The sequence below is a fragment of the Eleginops maclovinus genome, chromosome 2, assembly GCF_036324505.1.
Source record: "Eleginops maclovinus isolate JMC-PN-2008 ecotype Puerto Natales chromosome 2, JC_Emac_rtc_rv5, whole genome shotgun sequence".
NCBI classification, from domain to species: Eukaryota; Metazoa; Chordata; class Actinopteri; order Perciformes; family Eleginopidae; genus Eleginops; species Eleginops maclovinus.
Window position 1 is genome coordinate 1,891,943 of NC_086350.1, and position 17,383 is coordinate 1,909,325.

At 37.8% G+C, this 17,383-nt stretch overlaps 1 protein-coding gene across 1 annotated transcript; it reads right to left on the bottom strand.

Annotated features, from left to right (window-relative positions):
- Positions 1-5,928: 5,928 nt before the first annotated feature.
- Positions 5,929-11,163, bottom strand: fezf1 (FEZ family zinc finger 1). The gene is made up of 4 exons (XM_063908121.1): positions 10,390-11,163; positions 8,669-8,803; positions 7,613-7,745; positions 5,929-6,164 (listed from the first exon to the last, which is right to left on the bottom strand). The coding sequence occupies exons 1-4, from the start codon at positions 11,161-11,163 to the stop codon at positions 5,929-5,931; spliced, it is 1,278 nt and encodes a 425-aa protein (XP_063764191.1).
- Between the last annotated feature and the right edge of the window lie 6,220 nt (positions 11,164-17,383).

A 17,383-nucleotide genomic window follows, 5' to 3' on the forward strand; every position in this document is an offset into this window, starting at 1 on the left:
AAAGTAGAAGTACTCAGGTCTTGTACTTGAGTAAAAGTAGAAGTACTCAGATCTTGTACTTGAGTAAAGTAGAAGTACTCAGGTCTTTTACTTGAGTAAAAGTAGAAGTACTCAGGACTTGTACTTGAGTAAAAGTAGAAGTACTCAGATCTTGTTCTTGAGTAAAAGTAGAAGTACTCAGGTCTTGTACTTGAGTAAAGTAGAAGTACTCAGATCTTGTACTTGAGTAAAAGTAGAAGTACTCAGGACTTGTACTTGAGTAAAAGTAGAAGTACTCAGATCTTGTTCTTGAGTAAAAGTAGAAGTACTCAGATCTTGTACTTGAATAAAAGTAGAAGTACTCAGAATTTGAGTAAAAGTAGAAGTACTCAGATCTTGTACTTGAGTAAAGTAGAAGTACTCAGATCTTGTACTTCAGTAAAAGTATAAGTACTCAGGTCTTGTACTTGAGTAAAAGTAGAAGTAATCAGGACTTGTACTTGAGTAAAAGTAGAAGTACTCAGGTCTTGTACTTGAGTAAAAGTAGAAGTAATCAGGACTTGTACTTGAGTAAAGTAGAAGTACTCAGATCTTGTTCTTGAGTAAAGTAGAAGTACTCAGATCTTGTACTTCAGTAAAAGTAAAAGTACTCAGAATTTGAGTAAAAGTAGAAGTACTCAGATCTTGTACTTGAGTAAAGTAGAAGTACTCAGGTCTTGTACTTGAGTAAAGTAGAAGTACTCAGGTCTTGTACTTGAGTAAAAGTAGAAGTACTCAGATCTTGTTCTTGAGTAAAAGTAGAAGTACTCAGATCTTGTACTTGAATAAAAGTACAAGTACTCAGGTCTTGTACTTGAGTAAAGTAGAAGTACTCAGATCTTGTTCTTGAGTAAAGTAGAAGTACTCAGGTCTTGTTCTTGAGTAAAGTAGAAGTACTCATATCTTGTACTTGAGTAAAGTAGAAGTACTCAGGTCTTGTTCTTGAGTAAAGTAGAAGTACTCAGGTCTTGTTCTTGAGTAAAGTAGAAGTACTCAGATCTTGTACTTGAGTAAAGTAGAAGTACTCATATCTTGTACTTGAGTAAAGTAGAAGTACTCAGATCTTGTACTTGAGTAAAGTAGAAGTACTCAGGTCTTGTTCTTGAGTAAAGTAGAAGTACTCAGGTCTTGTTCTTGAGTAAAGTAGAAGTACTCAGGTCTTGTACTTGAGTAAAGTAGAAGTACTCAGGTCTTGTTCTTGAGTAAAGTAGAAGTACTCATATCTTGTACTTGAGTAAAGTAGAAGTACTCAGGTCTTGTTCTTGAGTAAAGTAGAAGTACTCAGGTCTTGTACTTGAGTAAAGTAGAAGTACTCAGGTCTTGTACTTGAGTAAAGTAGAAGTACTCAGGTCTTGTTCTTGAGTAAAGTAGAAGTACTCAGGTCTTGTTCTTGAGTAAAGTAGAAGTACTCAGGTCTTGTACTTGAGTAAAGTAGAAGTACTCAGGTCTTGTTCTTGAGTAAAGTAGAAGTACTCATATCTTGTACTTGAGTAAAGTAGAAGTACTCAGGTCTTGTTCTTGAGTAAAGTAGAAGTACTCAGGTCTTGTACTTGAGTAAAGTAGAAGTACTCAGGTCTTGTTCTTGAGTAAAGTAGAAGTACTCAGATCTTGTTCTTGAGTAAAGTAGAAGTACTCAGGTCTTGTACTTGAGTAAAGTAGAAGTACTCAGGTCTTGTTCTTGAGTAAAGTAGAAGTACTCATATCTTGTACTTGAGTAAAGTAGAAGTACTCAGGTCTTGTTCTTGAGTAAAGTAGAAGTACTCAGGTCTTGTACTTGAGTAAAGTAGAAGTACTCAGGTCTTGTTCTTGAGTAAAGTAGAAGTACTCAGATCTTGTTCTTGAGTAAAGTAGAAGTACTCAGATCTTGTACTTGAGTAAAGTAGAAGTACCAGAGTGTAGGAATACTCTGTCACAGTGAAAGTATTCTAAATGTTCCTCCAGTGAAAGTAGAAAGTACTCTCCTCTAAATGTACTTAAAGTAGTGACAGTAAAAGTAGTCATTGTCTGATTGGTCCATTTCAGAATAATATCTCTGATATGTTTTATAATGATTGATCATTAAAGTGTTCTCAGAGCTGGTAAAGGTGCAGCTAGTTTGAATGGCTTTGTATACTGCAGGGTAGCTGCTGGATTTACTGCAGGTGAACTACAGTCTGATATACCATTTACCTCTGAGTGTTAGTGGAGTAGAATTATGAAGTGGCACAATGTTTTATTCTGAAAGTAACACCACCGGGTTTCCTGTTTTCTCGGTGTGTAGTTTTCCACAGTAGAAGAAGATCTTTACGTCCATGGAAGGAATGGATGGAATTTCACTGAGGAATGCTAGGAAAGTTATTTTGATGTACAGTGCACCCCGTGTGGGCGATGTCAGAGCTGTATCATCGTGTGAGTTAAGAGCATTTTTTCAAGCAAATGCACTTACGTCTATGTCATGTTTTAACAAAGAGGGAGCAAGTGGGGTACATTTCCAAGTGCGGGCGGATGGAGGAAGCTACATGTCACCGCCCATGAGAGATGCGCCTTCAACAAAAACGAGTGCAAGGTTACTTCTCTGAGGTCGTTTCAGGCCGCGCAAAGCGTTTAAAGATCTGTACATTAACCACGTTTCTCAGCCAATCAGCCTCCAGAGCTGAGGAACCGCCTCCTACGCAGCCAATCACAGCGAAGCTTATTTTTCACTGACCTGATGTGACTGGAAACAATATAAACAGCGGAAAATAATCAGGATTGGAAAGTTACTGGGTACTTTTACTCAATAACTGTAATAAAATTAACGTATTTTTACGTATTATAAGTTATTGTATTTTATTACACCTTTTACTTCTACTCCACTGCATTTGAAAAGAAGATACTTTATTTTTTACTTATTTTTATGAGTGACTTTTCAGATTTGAATGAATACTTCACAATATGAATCAACTAATGAACTCTGATAGGCTATATAATTAAGGATGTAGTTACCCAGCAGTATATAAAGTACTTAATATGATCTTTTAGTATGTCTTTGGTTATGAAATATCAATAGTATTCATGTGTTCGCCCAAAATGCGTGTTGTATTTATGTTAAAGTAAAATAATTCAAGAAGTGATCAGACACACAGTTGATTTTATTTATTTTTTCCATGTTAAGCATCTGCAGCAGGAGGCCCCAACACCTTTCCCCGTGACATGGTTCTTGTCTTATAACAGTAGTACAATTTAAAATAAATATCATAAAACACCTTTTTTTTTTTTTTACAATAATCCTGAGATTTAAATTAAAAAATAACAACAGACTGACGGGACCGGAGATGTGGAGGTGAAGTGAAACAAACCCCATCAACAGTGTAGGAGTGATAGTGGTTTTTACATGAAGTACTATTTTTGGTGTTTTGACCATCATTTCTAACATTGCAGGTCAATAAAAAGGAGGACATTGAACTGCTTTTGTGTGTCTTTTTATCTTAACATCACTTTATAATATCAAATTGAAAGAGGGTGCAGCTAAACGGTCTGTAATAACCCTTTTTTGCACAGAAAATACTTATATAACACACTCCAGTAAAGCGAAAACCCCCAAAAGCATAATATGGCCTCTTTAAACAAACAGGAGGCAATAGTGCATTTGTTGGGGTCTATTTTCTGTGGTGGATTAATCCATATTTGGTGCTCTGTGTGAGTGTTTGTGTCAGCAGGATGGTGTGTGTGGTGTGGAGTCCAAATAAACTGCAGTGTGTGTGTTGAGGGTTATAAAGGAACATGTATATTAATGTAAAATGATGATGGGTTTTTAATATTTTTGGACAACAACGGCACACTATGGCACAGAGAAAGAAGATATATTAGACTTTGAAACACACACAATACTTATTTAGTTGCATAAAATCACCTGGTTTTGTCTTTTCATGGGATTTGTTGACACAAACAAAATATATAACATTAGTTTGAAAGACTTTTCTGATGAAATGTTGGTGTGAATCTTTTTTTTACTTGAGTTTAGTGTGTCGTTTCACCTCCACTGCATCTCTGGTGTCGTCAATCCCACATCCTGAGATGCAAAAAAATGAAAACCAGTAATCACTGATGACAAATGACGTAATGTTTAGCCACCGTTATAATATCATGACTAATATTCAGAGGACTCTAAAGTTCAGTTTCCCCTCTGAAGAGTTCTCAGTCCAACGCGAGCAGAGAGAGTCCAAAGCGGCTCGGCCTAGTTTCCAGGCGTTAGGGGTCAGAGGTCACATTATAATGAGTCTGAGGGGCCACTGTGGGGGACTCCAGGGGTTAGAAAGGGTCCTCATGGCTTTGGCAGGGGTCAAATTCAAGAGGAAAGGGTCAAGAGGCCTGATAGGAGTCCTGTGTTTCTTCCGGGTCACATCAGGAGGCAACATGTTGGGTTTTCATGGGAATTTATATTTAACATTTGATGGAATGAGTTGGATTTGTTGGCAAAAGTTGGAGCTTTTTTCCCAGGTGGAATGAAGGTTACGGTGCTTATTTGAAAAGATCCTTGTCCACTTGGTGTTTCGTCTTGCTATATTTGCAGTTTTTTCGTTGGTGTGTTTTCGTCGCTTCTCCTTGGTTGTGTGCTTACATCTGGCACATGATCACTCCGCTTTTAATCTGGGTTTCAGCACATAAACGTCCACTCAGAGAGTTGTGCCCCCACCCGCTTATAGAGGTTGGAGAATCCTACTCATTGTGCCTTTAATTGACCAAAAACAAGGATTAAATGTCACAGTTTGTGACCAAATACTGTTGGATTTCATGGGTTCAATGAGTCAAAAATACTGATTGTCGTTGGGCGTTTTGGATCGACGACCAAATATTTTACAGCTTTTCTTCCATTACGATTGTCAGTTTTCATCGGGGAGGCGACACGATTGGTTATCTTCTGCTTCAAACTATTTAAAGGGGAACTTCTTTAGTTGTATAATCAGGAGTGCTAATTCGTTCTTAGGAATACTAAGAATACTTGTGTAATGTCTTGATTGACAATCAATCCAGTTGCATTGTGGGAAACGTAGGACACCTTGATTTTGGAGCTTAATCAGGATGTCTTAAGTTTTTGCAGAGTATATTTTGAGGTTGTTAAGCCTCAAAAGTGTCAAAACCAAAATCGTTTTTAGAAAACTTCATGGCTGTAAGCGTCGAAATTAGGTAGGGAGGGTCCGATCAAACCACACAATCCAGGTGCATTGTGGGAAATGCAGGACCCCTAGTTTCATGTACATCTCTCGGCCTCTGCTGCTTTGTTTTTGACTGTTTTTCTGGCCTTAAAAGTGTCCAAATAAAAGATAATTTGTCTTGTTTTTTTTAGAAACAAGCTAAAAACACTATCCAGGTGCATTGTGGGAAAAGTAGGACACAGACATTTTGACAGTTTGTTCGGCCTCTAAAGAGTTGTGTTTAAGATATGTGTTTAAACAAAGTCAGAATCACCCTTTAGCGTCCAAATGAAGCAGGGAGGGTCTGATGGAAACTCACAATCCAGGTGCATTGTGGGAAATGTAGGACCCTCTTCTCATATCAAAGATCTTAGCCTTGCTTTGATTTTGACATTTGATTTGGCCTCCAAAGAGTCAAATAGGAGATATTTTTGTATATATTCTTTGAACTTATAGCCACCCTTAAGGTTTCTGAGAACTTCATGGCTGCACAAGACAGAAGTCAGTGTCCAAATGAAGCCGTCTTGAGATAATCGGCACCAAATATCGACTGAAAGGAAAGATATTTGGGATCCAAATGACTCTACCAGGGGAACGAAGCACACTGACTGGTAATTTAAGGGCAAAACTTCCTAATAAATGAAAATAGTCTTCTTCCTAACACCTTCAGGGCTCCATAGATCAGGACTCGAGTTCAGTTTCAGTGTTTTTGGGGCCTGGATTAAAGGTCTGAGTCCTGGTTCAGGTCCAGGACCCCTCAGGCCTTCGGGGAGGACTGCGGGCCGTTGAGGTCGTGCAGCTTCCTGATGTGTTTCTTCAGGTCAAAGTTCCTGCAGAAGCCTTTTCCACAGGTGGGGCAGGTGAAGGGCTTCTTGTCGTTGTGCGTGTGCATGTGGAAGGTGAGGTTGTACACCTGGTGGAAGGCCTTGTTGCAGATCGAACACTTGAACTGCTTCTCCCCGCTGTGCGTCAGCTTGTGGTTCTTGTAGTTTCCTGCAGAGAGTCGAAGAACGGGAGTCAGAAAACACAAAACACTGTGACTTCAAAAGTGTAGACGCAGCCCAATGCACTCTTTAGTTGTGACGTTATCATGATTATTAATATTACTGTTATTATTATTAATATTACTGTTATTATTATTAATATTACTGTTATTATTATTTATATTACTGTTATTATTATTTATATTACTGTTATTATTATTAATATTACTGTTATTATTATTAATATTACTGTTATTATTATTAATATTACTGTTATTATTATTAATATTACTGTTATTATTATTTATATTACTGTTATTATTATTACTGTTATTATTATTAATATTACTGTTATTATTATTAATATTACTGTTATTATTATTAATATTACTGTTATTATTATTTATATTACTGTTATTATTATTACTGTTATTATTATTAATATTACTGTTATTATTATTATTAATATTACTGTTATTATTATTATTGTTATTATTATTATTATTTATATTACTGTTATTATTATTAATATTACTGTTATTATTATTAATATTACTGTTATTATTATTAATATTACTGTTATTATTATTTATATTACTGTTATTATTATTGTTATTATTATTAATATATTATTAGTAATATTATTATTGTTATTATTAGTAATATATTATCATTATTAATATAACATTATTATTATTATTTATATTACTGTTATTATTATTTATATTACTGTTATTATTATTAATATTACTGTTATTATTATTAATATATTATTATTGCTATTATTAATAATATATTATTATTATTCTCAATATAACATTATTATTATTATTATTAGTGATGCAATAATCTGTATGGCGCGTAAAGCCACATTTATATAATTGATATTCTGTGAGAATCATTTTAAAAAATGTTATCTGCAACTTAGGTGAGTAAATAAATGTAGAATATGAAATAGTAGAATAAAAGTCAAATGAATGAAATAGACACTCCGATGAGGTTCAAACTAAAATGCAGTACAATGTTCTTAATTTAATTCCACACATCTTACTTTACCTCATAATGTGATCATGGAGCATAAAGTATGCAGTCAGCTTCACTGTTTGTAGTTGATTTGTTTACACACACATTACTAAAGGATCATAAAGCAGGTTTTGATTTTGATTTTGATTTTTGTGACTTCACTTGTTAAGAGCTGTTTACACTTCATAGCTGCACAAGAGGGATGCACACAGGGCCAATTAAAGTAATAAAAGCAGGAGAATGAAGTGAATAATGCAGATGAAGTCATTTGAAGGAGCAACGTTATTTGTTTAGGCATTGAAAGCGCTTTCAGGAAACATGCACCGATGACCCTTTGAGGGGAACATCCAGAAACAGCAGTGAGGTCTTAGGTCTGAACTCAGGGTCTTTTCTAATCAGATAGAAAATAAAAACACTTTGATTTCCGGTCCTCACCTTTCTGATGAAAGCCCTTCCCGCAGAACTCACACACGAACGGCTTGTACCCCGCGTGGATGCGCGTGTGCGTGTTGAGCGTGGAGCTGCGGTTGAACGCTTTCCCGCACTGGTTACACTTGTGCGGCTTTTCCTGCACACACACAGGAGGACCACAGTTAATACCACAGTAAATACAGCACACATCGGTCAGCAAGTCCAGACATCGATACAGGATGTGTGATTTTATTTGACAGATGTTAAAGGCAGATCCAGATGTTTTATTTGGAGGCTGCAGGATGTGAAAACATGCTTTCCCTGAAATGGTATCGATGTGTTGAGAGTGGCCACAGGAGGAGCTCAAACACAACCCACTGAGCTGAGGATTTGAACGGTGCACTCATGAAAGACAGAAAAAGCTCAATCTTTATTTTGATTGATATTTTCAACAACAGGAACATTTCAGTTTGACTTCAAGGAGTCTAATTTCCATAACTGTGCACTTTATACAATAAGTGCGTTTTCAAACCTTAATTGTTGTTTTTCGTTTTTAAATCAAGCTATTAATGTTCAGTTTTTCCAATCAGATCACTTCCTAAAAACAACACTTAAATAAATGCCTCAAATATATCATATATATAATAATGAGAGGTATGAAAAGCTACTCTCACTTTTAATTAGATTGACAGGTCTTTACACGAACTGTTAAAAGAAAACACTTCATTATAAATGAGGATATTGGATATCTCAAGTTATGAATGTATTCTCTTAAAATATTGTATTCATCTTAAATTGAAAACGGGCCTTTAAGGATGATCACATTTGTAAAACAAATTAAATCAAGGTAGTTTGATTGTTTAATAAACAACATTACATGAGAAAAAGAGAAATGAAAAAGCTTTATTAATATCATGTGTTGTTAATGTGAAATCAAAACATTCAATGGGGAATATAATATCCTGCATTTAAGTTCAAATACAATCTTGAAATAAAGTTTAAATTCAATTAAAATAACGAGAATAATTCATCGGTTTTTAAAACAATATGAATACATGTCATTTAAAGTGTGTGTCCTACCTGAGTGTGTATGATCTTGTGTCTGCAGAGCGTGCTCGCCTGTCTGAAACCTTTCCCGCACACTTTGCACACAAACGGCCGCGCGCCTGTGTGCACGGGCATGTGGCGCGTCAGATTGTAGTGCGCGTTAAAAACCTGCAAGAGAAAACCAAAATACGATGTGACAGAATGAAATAAAACATATATTAAAATAATAAAACCCGGCTCTACACACACACACACACACACACACACACACACACACACACACACACACACACACACACACACACACACACACACACACACACACACACACACACACACACACACTCCCCTTTAAATATCATGTACATTATATCTGAGGTGATTGTTGAAAATCACTCAACATCATTTACCTTAAAAATATGACAGTAAATCAGTTCCTTCAAAATAAGATGCTTTTATTAAAAAATAAATCACTTAAATATAAATGAACTTTTTCCAGCCATTTAAGGGACAGCTACTTTAATCCCCCCCCCCCTTCATGCCCCAGTTTAATGGCTCGGGATGTTTTTCAGAACATTTAATCTGGGGCTTTTTAATGATCAGACTGAGTCCAATTAAAGCTGCCAGGGGTCGTTTAATGGGCTTTGAGTTACTGTGTCCGTCATGTTCACACACAACAGGCTCTGTTTTACTGGAGGCTTTTATTTTGTTACCATTGTTTATTTAATAGATTAATTAACAGCGTTTAATTTAGTTTAACGTTTTTAAAATAAATGATTTCCACACCTGCATTAATTAAAAACCTCTTATTTTGAAAAATGACAGATTTTCTCTTATTTTCAAATGAAAAATGTTTTTAATTAATCCAATTGGTGTCCGTTTTAAATCCTATTGTGTTTGTAGTTGTTGTTTACTTGGTGTCTTTATAACAAACATCACGTTAAAATGTGCATTCATTTAAATGACATCTTACCATTTTCAAAATAAGAGGATTTATTATAAATTAAAGGGAATTAAAATCTTTTATGTCGTTTTCTGATGAAATGATGAGGCCGATTTCACTAATGTACATTATTAAAAGATATAGATTTGATCCAAAACAATTTGTATGAATCCGATTTTTATTATCAGTAAATCAGACTTTAATAAACACATGTAAAACATATCATTCTTTAACCACTTTGAGTAATCCGATTTGTAGTTTAAATCCCATTCAATAATATCCTAAAATGAACTTTAATAATCAAATGTTTAAAATATAATCCCATTAAACAGTATCATTTAAATCTGGATCTTTCCAGAGGTCCATTCAGAAAATAAAAACCGAAATTCTCATCGTAATAATCCGAAATAAATTCCTTCCCTTTGACTTTATCACATTAACAACTTCTGAGTTTTGCTTTGATTTAGTTTTAGTGACTAAATACAACTGGTGTAGGACTCAATATCATTCAATAATATCCCTACATTTCCCAAGTTGATTTGAATAAACAAATGTTAAAAGTAAAATCCTTTAAAGGCCTTTTTAGAATGTGTTTCCACTTCTTAATGCTCGTAATGTTTCACAGCTGCAGCTCTTCGTGTTGAACGGTGCTTTATTAACCAACTCCTTTCCCAAATGAAGTTTTTAAAAAAGAGACAGAAATTCTAATAATAATCAGAAATAAAATCCTCGGAATTAACTCTTTATTTAACACATAAATCATTAGGTTTCGGAGTGATTTATTTTAGTTTGAGCTGGACTCAGAACTCACCTTCCCGCAGACCTCGCAGGTGAACACTTTGGGTTTAGTCCCGGGACAGGAGCCGCTGATCCGGGCCGCCGCCGCCGCCGCTGCCGCGGAGCCTTTGAAGATCTTCTCGGTGAGGATGTGGTCCTTCATGTAGTTCTGGATCTGACTCTGACTCACCGGGTACCGATCTGTCTGCTGCTGTAAACCCGGCTTCACGCTCTTCTCTGCCATGAGGGCTTTGTGGCGCGCGGTGAGCAGGTAGGAGGCCATGGGGTGCAGGTTCATGAGTCCAGGGGGCGCGCAGCCTCCTCCCGTGTCCCCGGTGCAGTTCAGGTAGCACACGGTTCCCATGGCGGGGAAAGAGGACTGGTTCACGACGCGCGGCCTGAAGAGCTTGTACTGCCCCGGAGAGGATGACTCCTCCTGCGGGGGGGGTTTGTAGTTCAGCCCGAAGCCCAGAAAGTCTGCCGGAGCGGCGAGAGAAGAAGCGTCGAAGTGTCCCGGATCCAGCCCGGTGATGCTGAGCCGGTGTCCGGACTCGTACCCGAGCGGCACCAGCGGGATCATGCAGTGCAGCGAGGACGGGTCGGGTTTCCCCACGGGAGGAGCGGCGTGCTGGAACCAGCTGGGGAGCGGGATTATCGACTTGGGCTCCGGCGTCCGGGCCATAATCCGGTCGATGGAGAAAGCGAGAGGCTTGCTGCCGGAGATGAGCGAGTCTGAGCCCGCGGGCTGGCTCCCAGAAACCGGGGGGGAGCCGAGGATCCCCGCTGGGCGGCGGAGAGGACCGTCCATCACCACCGCGACAAGAAGCTGCTGGAGGGGAAGGTCGCTCCTCACCGGCCCGCAGGAAAGGGCATCATCTGTTGGGAAACCCCCCCTCAAAAATCACCTTATCGTCCTTATCGACGGCAATCAGCGCGTGCGGAGAGCCGAGACCTCGCGGATCGTTAACCGTCCAGGAAGGAGAGCAGGGAAAGTAGATAATTTGCTCAATACTCCGCCGTCGATTCTCTGCACTTGTCACCGCTGGATAAGAGGAGGAAGAGGAGGAGGAGGAAGGTCGTCCCTCACTTGGCAGGACTCCTGCTCAACTGGAAGGTATTTGGTAAATCCCAGGTCCCCTTGTGGCTTTGCGTGACATCATTTTTTTCTGTCTTGAATCACGTAACGCGGGGGTCAGGAGCTGTGGATGAGATTTGGACGCGTCTTTGGCTCCTCTAAAGCCAGCCCCTCTTTACGCACGGAGACACACGGATCTGTCATGTGGCTGAACTTGAGACAGATAACCGATCGAGATGTTGAACAGGAAATGGATTTAAAGACATCGACCTCAGCCTGGGTGGGCTTTACATCTCAAACTTTGACTCAGAGCATTTTTGTTTTTTGTCTTCATCCTTTTCCTTTTTACGCACACGACTTTTGGATGCAAAAACACATCCGCGACAGAAAAGGCTCTCTAAAGACTGATGTATATATTCCGAAGAAGCACTATGAGAAATATCAGTTAACTGCGCGTTCTTTCCTCCCCTCCTCCTGTCTTTCTTTTTGGATGCATTTGGCTCTTTTACGCACATTTACGCAAATTCCTCAGGATGAATAAATAAAACGATTTGCGCAATCCTCGATCCTTCCAGTGATGAAGCAGAGAGTCAGCTGCAGCTTTGAAGCTATAAAGGAGGATTCACTTTACATTTTGCACAATAGAAGGAGAGAAAGGGCCAGAAAAGCGAAGCAAGAGACACAAATAATAAAAACACACATGTTCAGAAGGTATTTGTGGTGTGTTTGTGAATCCAGCTGTGGATTTTGGGTTGTTTTATCAGATAAAGCCAGCGAGTTTTAGAAAAATATGAAAAGTAAAGATTGTTATAATTATTGTGATTCTTACATTTCTTTACGGTCAGACAATGACTGGAAATGATTGTAATTGTATGTTAAAATCATTTTTGCATTTTGGGGAAAAAGACCAAAGAAATTCGTAAAGATTTTAAATATAAAAACGAAAATTTGAACAAAAAAAAATCATTATTTCTGAAAGCTTAAAAATCCTTCAATTGCAATTATTTTAAAAAATCTGATAAAACCAGTTCTTAAAAGGGCAGTATTTTTAAAAACTGTATCTAGTAATATTAACTAGGATATATATGTGGCGTGACACTCTGAAACGAATACGGGTTATAAAACATTAAGGGGTTTTATGTGAGATTTAAGACTTTGTATTTTTAAAGGGGGCTCAAGGTTTCAGAGGTGACAGGAAACATGTCACACATTTCTATAAAATACTCGTTTTGTAAAAATACAGTCATTACTATGTCAAAGAGCGTGTTACCATAATGTAAAACCCTTAGGAAAAAAAGCCCGCTGCTCTTCAATACAACAGGCCTGAACTCTCCATTGTTGAAGGCCTATTGTATTTCATTCCGGCCTCTAAATGATTCACACATAATAATCTATTTACCACAACTGGTTTTATAACCACAATAATATTAATTCACCACTTAATATTTAGCATGTATTCAATGAATGGTTTATATCAAACTACAAAGCAGATTCTATGTAGAACTAAACCCTGACACCCTTTGATTGGAGGCTGCAGATAATGCGTAACGACTTGATAAAATAAAGCAACATTAATATTATATTAAAGGTTCTGTTGACGAATACCTACAAATATTAACTGAGATGTCCTTAAAGCTGCCTATATTTACGAAGCACTTCTATATTGAGTAAAGGGGAATACCATTAAATTGATGCAACTGTTGCACTAATTAAACGATCTAATAATTATAATAACCAGATTAGATTTTTGGCAGTAACAAAATGCATTCACAAACATGAAAAATAAAGCGGATTGCTTAAAGAAATGTCTTCAGAAATAGAAAACCAGTTACTGATGAGGAAGTGGAATAAATGTAATTGATGAACGGATGAAATTTCGCACACAAAATATGGAAGTAAGAGCTAAATGCAAATTATCATTATTTTCATCAGTGAATTTATCAGTCTTTTTCTGCAGCTTCAACCAGATTAATGAATGATTCAAACTTAGACTTAACATCTTGATGTTCTGCTGATGTTGTCCTGATGAATTATATATTAATATGAGCTTAAAACCTGTAAAGATTTGTGTGTTATTTTTTAAATTCACACTGGAAGGATGAATAAGGGGTTAGGGTTTCAGTGATTTTATTTATGTGTATAATCATGAACAAAATGATGGTCTTTTTAACATCCAGAGGAAGAATCTGGTGTTCATTGGAGTTTAATTTAATAAATAATGTATTTTTGTTCTTTTCTCTTTGCTGGAATGTCAGCTGAAACCTATAAGGACTTTTCTATTGAATCATTATTATTTAAATTATTAATAAGGTGTCCTTGGTCTCTGTTTGTGTCAGCGGCGGCAGGATGCTCATTTTAATGAGGAGAGAAAAGGAAGTGCAGCTGATGGACGGCAGCCAGCGACATCTTCCAAAGGAACAGAAGCCCTTTAGAGGAACCCTTAAACCTGCAAGATTAAAGGGGAGTGGAGGACAAGTCCTTAAAGAGGATCTCTAATGTTCATTTACAGGTGTATATCAGTATGTAGTGTCTCTACTTTAAAGAGTCCTCTCCTGCTGATGTTCAGGTGTATATCAGTATGTAGTGTCTCTACTTTAAAGAGTCCTCTCCTGCTGATGTTCAGGTGTATATCAGTATGTAGCGTCTCTACTTTAAAGAGTCCTCTCCTGCTGATGTTCAGGTGTATATCAGTATGTGGTGTCTCTACTTTAAAGAGTCCTCTCCTGCTGATGTTCAGGTGTATATCAGTATGTGGTGTCTCTACTTTAAAGAGTCCTCTCCTGCTGATGTTCAGGTGTATATCAGTATGTGGTGTCTCTACTTTAAAGAGTCCTCTCCTGCTGATGTTCAGGTGTATATCAGTATGTGGTGTCTCTACTTTAAAGAGTCCTCTCCTGTTGATGTTCAGGTGTATATCAGTATGTAGTGTCTCTACTTTAAAGAGTCCTCTCCTGCTGATGTTCAGGTGTATATCAGTATGTAGTGTCTCTACTTTAAAGAGTCCTCTCCTGTTGATGTTCAGGTGTATATCAGTATGTAGTGTCTCTACTTTAAAGAGTCCTCTCCTGCTGATGTTCAGGTGTATATCAGTATGTGGTGTCTCTACTTTAAAGAGTCCTCTCCTGTTGATGTTCAGGTGTATATCAGTATGTAGTGTCTCTACTTTAAAGAGTCCTCTCCTGCTGATGTTCAGGTGTATATCAGTATGTAGTGTCTCTACTTTAAAGAGTCCTCTCCTGCTGATGTTCAGGTGTATATCAGTATGTAGTGTCTCTACTTTAAAGAGTCCTCTCCTGCTGATGTTCAGGTGTATATCAGTATGTAGAGTCTCTACTTTAAAGAGTCCTCTCCTGCTGATGTTCAGGTGTATATCAGTATGTAGTGTCTCTACTTTAAAGAGTCCTCTCCTGCTGATGTTCAGGTGTATATCAGTATGTAGAGTCTCTACTTTAAAGAGTCCTCTCCTGCTGATGTTCAGGTGTATATCAGTATGTAGAGTCTCTACTTTAAAGAGTCCTCTCCTGCTGATGTTCAGCTGTATATCAGTATGTAGCGTCTCTACTTTAAAGAGTCCTCTCCCGCTGATGTTCAGGTGTATATCAGTATGTAGAGTCTCTACTTTAAAGAGTCCTCTCCTGCTGATGTTCAGGTGTATATCAGTATGTAGAGTCTCTCTGAAACCAGAGCCCAGTCTGCTCTGATTGGTTAGCTGGACAGCTCTGTTGTGATTGGTCAACCGCTTACAGATGTCCCGCCCCTTAGCCTATCACATACAATGTGTTGGAGCGCTAGCCAATAGGAGTGCGATTGTTACATAGTGATACCACTATGTTCTGGAAGTATGATTTTAGCCTTTGCAGACCATTTACATGCACTAACACCTTTATATCAGTGCAGGAAAAGGGTAACAGGTCCTCTTTAAATGCTGTGATTAACATTTCTTACCTCTGACAGAATCTACAGCTGGTGGAAGTATACAGAACCAACTTCATCACACAAAGGGAGGAATGTTTGTCTCCATTAACGACTGTGAAGGCTTTTTAAATTCCTAAATGTATATTTAGATACGAGGGAAAAGAACAGGAAGGCATATTGAAAGCAGCTTGATCCAAATACATAAAGTATAAAGAGAGGTTTCATTCAACTAATTAACGACTGAAAACGGCTCTTTAAATTCCCTTTAGACCCTTTGAGATAAAAGTGAAAAGAACCAGAAGGTATTTGAAAAGCAGCTTGATAGAATAACAATAGGGATTATTTTTATCATCAATTAACGGTTTGGTTTACAAAGTGTAGAAAAAGAGTTTCTTAAAATCCAAGGTCTTTAAATTAAAGTTGTAGAGACAAAACATTGCTTAGCGCTTCCCAAAATTACAATTTCCTCCCAGATTAATATAATTGTTGAGCACCTCTAAAATATAACTCACCCACAAGTATCCTTGATATAAAATCAGAGTGAAAACAGATCACCGCTAAGGACACATGTCTAAGTAAAAAGAAAAGGGAAAGAACTCTTGCATCCAAAATGTAAGGCGTTGCTCCTCGGCTGACGCTTCCTCCTTCCACCAATTTTTATTATCATCAGGCTGGTAGTTTTTCCGTAATCCTGCAGACAAACAGACATACAGACAACGGAACCAAGAACGAAATGTTCTTGGCGAAGAGAATAAAAACCCACGAGGTGAAAACACAGGTGCTTTAAAAACACTTTTAATCGTGACATTCAGACACCTGAGCAAAACAGGTGCACAGTAAGACAATATAAATATACTTCTTCATATAGTGTTTTGGTCCTCTGAACTGCACTGACACAAACTGGATCTGACAGTAAAACAAACGGCAGCTCGTTACACACGGTCAAAACCCTTTTTTTTTTCTCAACGACGACACGCAAACGGACGACAGTGAGTGAGCGAACACCGGAGAGGATCTGTTAAAATGGTCCAGGTGTTTGCAGTTGGTTGGCACGCTTCTAAGACTTTGATCGATGTTGGACACGATGCACATCAGGCAGAACGACCATATCAACTCTACAGCTCCACAGTATTCTTCACAACAGTAAGTATCACAATGAACAGAAACTACATCCACGTGTAGTCGTGACCTTTGGACCATTATTCCCCCAGTCTCGAGAATTTCAACCTTTTTCAAGACCTCTTGTGTTTGTTTCACAGTTTACAACCACTGTAGAAATACGTCAGTTTTCTTGCATGTTTTACCACCTGAGGCCGATGGTTGTTCAGAAACTACAGCAACACATGATGAGCTTGGAGTTGTAAGAGTTCTTCTCTGATGCGTTGGACTGAACATCACGCTTTACGGTACTTGCTGTTTTTATTCTGACGCTATTGCCAGAATGGAAGGAGGAAGTTCTGCAAAACCATGGAATGAATTTCAATGGTTCTCAGCAGCGAAGGCTTGTGTTTAATTATCATTTTTTACCATTTCAATGCACAGAAACACACCACCAACAATCAGAGCTGTTGGAAGTCCAATAGCCAAAGAAACGTAACAAATCTGAACATAAAACAAGTGCAAAATAAAAAGATAAAACCGAATGAACTGTGCCTTTCATTTTGACCCCTTGTGCTTACCGTAGTAGTTTTGAACGATGCACTAATACCAATATGTAAGGTCTGTTGGCTGTGACCTGGTTTTTAGAATAAAGAACTTCAGATAACGTGCAGTAAAAGTTGGTTTAATTCCCTGTTCGATGCACACTAGTAATACAACAAATAGAACTGTTGGAGACAAACCAGAAGACCCAAACTACAGTAATACCTTAAAATCCTACAAGGGCTGGAAAACAAAACAGATCATGATGATGGTAAAAGCTCAAATTAACTGTTCGATCTTTGATGCAAATCTGTCTCCAGCTCAATTATAGTTGAACTTGCTTCATACAACCCCAACCCCAACCCCAACCCCAACCCCCACCCCAACCCCCCCGCTA

Coding starts and splice junctions, on each gene's coding strand:
- fezf1 (XM_063908121.1), bottom strand. CDS start 11,163: ATGGACGGTCCTCTCCGCCGCCCAGCGGGGATCCTCGGCTCCCCCCCG. Junction 7,746..8,668: donor ACAAGATCATACACACTCAG/GTAGGACACACA, acceptor GTGTGTGTGCAG/GAAAAGCCGCACAAGTGTAA. Junction 6,165..7,612: donor GAAGGGCTTTCATCAGAAAG/GTGAGGACCGGA, acceptor GACTCTCTGCAG/GAAACTACAAGAACCACAAG.